The sequence below is a fragment of the Rutidosis leptorrhynchoides genome, chromosome 4 (assembly GCF_046630445.1).
Source record: "Rutidosis leptorrhynchoides isolate AG116_Rl617_1_P2 chromosome 4, CSIRO_AGI_Rlap_v1, whole genome shotgun sequence".
Lineage (NCBI taxonomy): Eukaryota > Viridiplantae > Streptophyta > Magnoliopsida > Asterales > Asteraceae > Rutidosis > Rutidosis leptorrhynchoides.
Window position 1 is genome coordinate 490752626 of NC_092336.1, and position 6506 is coordinate 490759131.

At 38.3% G+C, this 6506-nt stretch overlaps 1 protein-coding gene across 1 annotated transcript; it reads right to left on the reverse strand.

The window, feature by feature from the left end:
- Positions 1-2176: 2176 nt before the first annotated feature.
- Positions 2177-3338, reverse strand: LOC139844663 (probable CCR4-associated factor 1 homolog 11). The gene has a single exon (XM_071834892.1). The coding sequence runs from the start codon at positions 3268-3270 to the stop codon at positions 2437-2439; it is 834 nt and encodes a 277-aa protein (XP_071690993.1). The 5' UTR covers positions 3271-3338; the 3' UTR covers positions 2177-2436.
- Positions 3339-6506: the final 3168 nt, after the last annotated feature.

Sequence of the window (6506 nt, forward strand, 5' to 3'; positions counted from 1 at the left end):
GTACAGTTTAAAAAAAGCAATCCTAATATACATGTGTGCTTTAACTACTCAAATGTTATGTAAATTTGGTACCATTCGGTACTATACCAAAAATACCGGTACTGATACTGGTACCGAACCGGTACTATTTTATTAATTCGATTAGGTATTCGGTTCTTGATTTTGGACAATTTCGATTTCGGTACGATTCGATTCTGTATCCGTACCAATCTCATCCCTAGTTTTACCTACACTTTTCGTGTAGGCTTTTCCCCTCGCCATCGACCGACCTCGCCACATCGGTCGGCAAACAAGCATAACCACCTTCCGAGATCAGCATCTCGGCTAGAGTTATCACGGTAATTGAATCGAAGAGAAACTCCGGTGTATCAAATAAACTCCCTCTATTGCACTCAAGAGTGTTTTTCTAGCCTTTGATGGAAATATGCTTTATAATCCTTCATATTAAATGAGTTATGCCCATCTAAAGTAGCATTTGATTTAGTTCTTGTTTATGTAAAATATTATACTATTAGTATAGCCTATTTTGGTCTCGTTGTTAGATGAGAAAGGCACATAAATTTATGTAGTAATATTGGTTTCGATGCAAACATGATTATTTTACCTCCAGCATTGCACAACGTATGACATGAACTCATCTCATAAAGAGCCCACTACTATTCGAGTTAAGTATAGGAAAGCCAAAGCCGAATTTTTTCCATCTCTCTGACTTTTTCTCTACAGTTTTTCATCCTCCAGATCTAGAAAAAACCCATTTTATTCTGCAAATTTAAACCACAACCTTCATCCTTCGATTTCTTCTTCACAATTTACGCCGTTTTGCATCTCAGGTGTTGAGGTGAGTTCCGGCCACCGTCATCTCGACGGTGGCTCAGCGTTTTCTTCTCTTTTCTCTCGTTTTTCTTTTGGTAGGTGGTTCCGGCAGATGCCGTCCATTTTGGTCGCCGTTTTCGCGGTTGGGTGGGGGGTTTTTGCCTGCTCCTTCCTGCCTTTTTTCTCCGGTGGGCGGCGTCCCTTTGTGGAGGCCGGTGATGGCTTCCGGCGACTATAGCCACCTTCTACCACCGTTCTCGTGGTAGTTGTGGCTATGGTTGCTTGGTCCTTTTCTGCCTCCTTTTTTCTGCTCTTCGCCGGCGTTGATGCTCTGGCCGATTTCATCTCCGATGGCGGTTGGCCGGCGACCACCCTTTAGGTGGTGGCCGCCGGCCGCTTTAGGTGTGGTGATGTTTGTTCCCTTGCGTGTCTCTTCCTTGGCGTCCTCGTTGTATGGTGGATCTGGCGGTGTTCGGTGATGCTTGGCGGTCCACCACCCCGTTGGTGGTGGTCATCGGTGAGACCCGAAGATTTTTCGGTGGTGTTATGCAGTGGTCCACTACCCTGTTGGTGGAGGCCACCGTTAGTGCTCGGATTTTGGTGGTTGGGGGTGGCTTCAGAGGAGTTTCAGGGGGCGGTGGTGGTTTGGGCTCTGTCGTGCTGTTAGGTAGTGTTAACCGTGAGTTCGGGTGCGAGTTTCTTCCTGCTCGGGGACACTTTCGGGTTTGGTCCAGGCGACGATCTCCCTGCTGGAGATCTGGTTCAGATCCGAGGGTGGTAGCGGCTTTTTGCGGATTAGACTCTTATTCAGACGGTTGGGGCGTCGCTGTTTGCTGTGTTCTTTGTGTGTTGTGGTGGCGTTCGACGTTCTCCCGATCGTCACTGTTGGTTTGCGTTCTTATTTTAAATTGTCTACGTGTAGTATAACAAGTATTTTAGATTCCTGTTGTTTTAGCTTTAGTTGATTTTGTTTCCTTGTAAAACGCGATTTCTCACCATGTTGTTGAGCCGTTTGATTAGGCCTGTTTAGTATTAACTAGAGCTCGTTTTGGACTTTATAGTATCGATTGTACGAGTTGATCTTCGGATCTATTATTAATGTTATCATTTTTTTTTCAAAAATAAAGAAGTATAGGAAAGCCCAAAAATAAGCTAAAAATCATTGCTTGGCCCAGTAGAGCTAAAATCTTGCAAATTGCAATTGAAGTATTACTTTGTTTTCCATTTATTTTATTCTGTATATTGAAATGAAATTTTGTACTCCGTATTATTATTTTTCCTACTAAATATGATGATGTTGTCCCTCCAATATAGCCTAATGGTTGGGAAATAGGTTCGCAACATAGCCTAATATAATTAGAGGGTATGCAATAACGTATTTGTTATGGTTTAATCATCAGTTACACATTTTTTTCTTACACAATTTTTTGTATCATATCGACCGTCAGACTGACCAGTAGAGATGACCCGTTTTAAATATTAATGTGCTACATATTTCCAATGCAAAGTTATCGTTTTTAATAATCTTATGTTAATTGTCACACAAACAACCAAACACTAAGTTAAAAATTAGCGACCAATGTACCAAACGAACCAAATAATTTTTGTAAATTTCTTTATCGACTAATAAACTTCCAATCCATACAACACACCGGCATAACTTTCCGGCCCAACATTGACAAAATATACATTTCTCATCTTTTGAAATGCATGCCACGTCAACAAACTATCCGAACCGGCTTGATGACACTTTCCACATACCCGGTCCACTTCTAACATATTCGCCACCCGGTCTAACCCACCGTACAATTTTTCCCGGCAAAACTTTATTAGATGCTTCACATCATACACTTTATCACCGAAAAACACGTTCAAAGCTTCCAAAAACTCGCGTAACTCACACGGAAGCTCCCGGCGCGTGAGAACCTTCAACAAATAACCGAAATCATACGCGCTATGAAACGTCACCCAACTCACTGAGTCATTGCACACCAGTCCCGATGACATCATCAACTCAGCGAACCGGGCCGAGTCAATACCTTCAATCCGATTCCGATCAAAATCAATACCTTGCCGTTTCAATAACTCAATCGATTCATGCGCGTACAGATCACGCGCCAAGTCAAAATCGTTAAAATTGAACTGCCAGATGAAACACTGGTTAGTCTCGTCGTCGTACGGTAGGCTACCGGCGGAATCGGTGAGTGTGAGACCGAGTTGGATTAAGTTTAAAACGTCGACGTTCGATTTTAGTAGCTTGTAGTTATCTGACGGCCGGCGATGTACGTATGGTTTCGCCGGATCAGAAGATTGCCGGTAAACGACGCCGGGGAATTCAGTATCCATAGAGATGTACGGATACTGATCGATTACTGATCTGATGAATTCGAATTCGGATTCCAGGTTTTCGGACCATACGTCTCGGATCTTTATACTTTCGTCAATACGAATTGACATAACGATTACTTTACTTTGTTTTTAATTATTGATGATTATTTATTATTTATTACTTATATTTGTTTGGATTGAATTATAGTATGCGAAACTGAGAGATATATATGTCATAAAAGTTTACGAGTTGAAGACGGCCGAATAATAGTTACGATGGCGGTTAGAAGGATCTTAAAACAAAGTCCAAGTGTTGACTATTGAGTTTCAACGCGTTTTGAATTTTTGACTGAATTATTTAGTTTAGTTAATTTAACACGAGGTAGAATATATGTTAGATTTATTATTTCCAAAAATAAAGTCATAGCCGACAAGTAGATCCGACAAATATAGTAACTATTTGTTTTTAGAAGTTTTCTAATGACAACCCTAAGGGTTGTCATTAAGATATTTGGACATGTTAATTATGTTTGTACATTCAATGTAACTACTCATTCTCTAGAAATAACCACCACTAAGTCAACAAATGTATCACAAATTAATGCATAAATTTTTTCTTAAAGACAACCCTAAGGGTTGTCATTAGAAGGATGTGTTGGGGATAGGAATATTGAGTTGCTAAAATTATAAATTTTGTACTTTTTTTTTTTTTTTGGTAAGGATAAATTTTTGTACTTGTCTTTGTGATTGTCCTACGTTTTCAAATAAGCAATTTTTTAATATCGCCTTCACCCGAGAAGTTTATGCAATGGGGATGATTCTCACACACACTTTTTTGATCCCCACACACCTATTTTAACCTTTTACTCTTCTAATAATACTCAATTAGTGTGTGAGGATCAAAAAAGTGTGTGTGAGAATCATCCCCTTATGCAATACGGAGTACAATCTATAATTTAAATTTGTTTATGTTCTCATCGGGTTCATTGGTGTTAATAATGATGAGTCATGGGCGAAGTTACTTGGGGACAGAGCGGGGTGCCCGCCCATCGATTTTAAAATTTTAGTGAAATTCTTTTTGGATTTTTCGTTTTGCCGCAAGACCTATATATTTTGCTCTAAAACCTTCAAGTTTTACTCAAAATTCTTCAAAATTTGCTCCAAATCCTTCAAATTTTGTTTAAAAATCTTCATATTTTGCCTAAAAACCTCAATTTTCGCCCCAAAACCTTCAAATTTTGCCAAAATTTTTTTAAAATTTGCCTCAAAACCTTCAAATTTTGTCAAAAAATCTCCATATTTTGCTTAAAAACTTCACTTTTTCCTATAAAAAAAAATACCATTTTCCCCCCAAAACCTCCATATTTTGTTCAAAAAAATTTGTTACGTTTTAAATTTTTTTTCGCCCCCAGTGAAAAAAAAATCCTGCTTCCGCCACTGGATTAGTTGATGATCATGTGGTGGAGAATCGTGAATTGAACGTTGAATGATCACATGGTGAATATATGGTGAATATCTTGAACAAGGATGTCGATGACGAAGAGATAGTTTTTACCCATATGGCGTCTGCGTTTTCAGAAGATGATATGGATTCAGGCAGGGTACCGCATTGGTAATAAAATTGCTAAAGATTATGAGTTTCTTGCATTACATACAAACCCTTGTTCTCCTGTGCATACATCATCTTTGCATGGTTATGCGAAAAAGGATATGGATAGACTAAATGATGCGTTGGAAGGTCTTAAGCAGGTTAATTCCCACCTCTCGGCTCTTCATAATAATCAGTTTAAACCTAAATTGAATTTTAGGTTTATTGAACCACAATGTGAAGCTCATAGTGATTATGATGTTGAGATCCCAATGTCTTCAGACTTGGAAGCTAATGAGAGGTATAGCTAGGGCTGTCTCATTTTGCAAGACCTAAAAATGAACCCTTGTAAACGTTAAAATTTTTCAATTTTCAATTTTCAATTTTCAATACATACATATATATATATATATATATATATATATATATATATATATATATATATATATATATATATATATATATATATATATAAAATAAGGTAATACTACTAAACAATTGTCATTATGCCTATTCCATGTATCTTTAATGTATTAAATTAAATTAGTCCAACAAAATATGATTTAAGCTCAATTATTGTTTAACTCAAAACAAAATAAGTATTTGAATAGATGTTAATAAAACATGTACATATAAGCGTTTTTTATTTAAAAAAAATTGAGCCCTTCTAAAATGTTGGGCTCTGTGCACCTTATACGGGTACTTTTTGGGTAAGTGAATATCCTATCCACTTCTTAGGAATTATGTCATGAATGTCTAAAAAAAGTATGGATTAAAAAAAACTGTTGGTGCATAATCCCGATTTCTATCATGTAATAAGTTCTATTTGTATTATCGTTTACATTTCAGTCGTGTATAAACATTGTCATTGATATTGTGTGTTTGAATTGATTAAGCAATGACGTAAAATAGTTCGAGCTGTTTGGTTGGCAGCTCAGACCATCGACCGATGGTAGAGACCATCGGTCGAGGGACTATCACCATCGGCCGTAGGTCAGAGACCACCGGCCGATGGTCGCTGTAACTATATATAAATACGAGTGTTGGGTTACATTGTTAGGTTACACACCCTACACCCTCTAGCCGTCGTTATTCGCTGTTACTATTGTCCCGGACCATACACCAACCGAATACAATCATCTAGGCGTCGATTCTATCAATATTTCATTGGTTAGATTGATCCCAAAGTGAACAACGTATTCGATTCATCCTAGTTTAGTGTTTTTCGCCTCTACTCTAGGTATAACATTTAATCTAAGGTCCTAGATCGTCTACAAAGTGGTATCAGAGCATAGGCTTGTTGATCTAAACGTTTTTGAGTCGAATTCATCGTTAGAGTTTTTAGGGTTTTTGGTCAAAACGGGTTTTTGATTAAAAGTTGATATTTTTACGTTTAAATCTTGTGTTTTTGTGTTTATTTTTGTTACTGGGTGAGTTTCTTAGGTTTCTAACGGTTTGGTTTGTGTTTAGAACGTCAAAATCGATCAAAATTGAAGTTTTTAGCGAAAACCCTAGTTTTTCCTGCCCAGTATTCGTAAGAACTACCCTCGGCCGATCGTCTTTGACCATCGTCCGTTCGTCCCGACCCTCGACCGTTCGTCAGACACAATCGACCGATCGTCTCATATTGAACCGGAGGACAGTTTGTCATATCATAGAACCGTTTATCTTTACCATTGGCCGTTCGTCTCTTGACCATCGACCGATCGTCCACTACCATTGACCGACAGTAGCTTCCATCGACCGAAGGTCTTATTTCTAAGATTCAGTTCCAAAG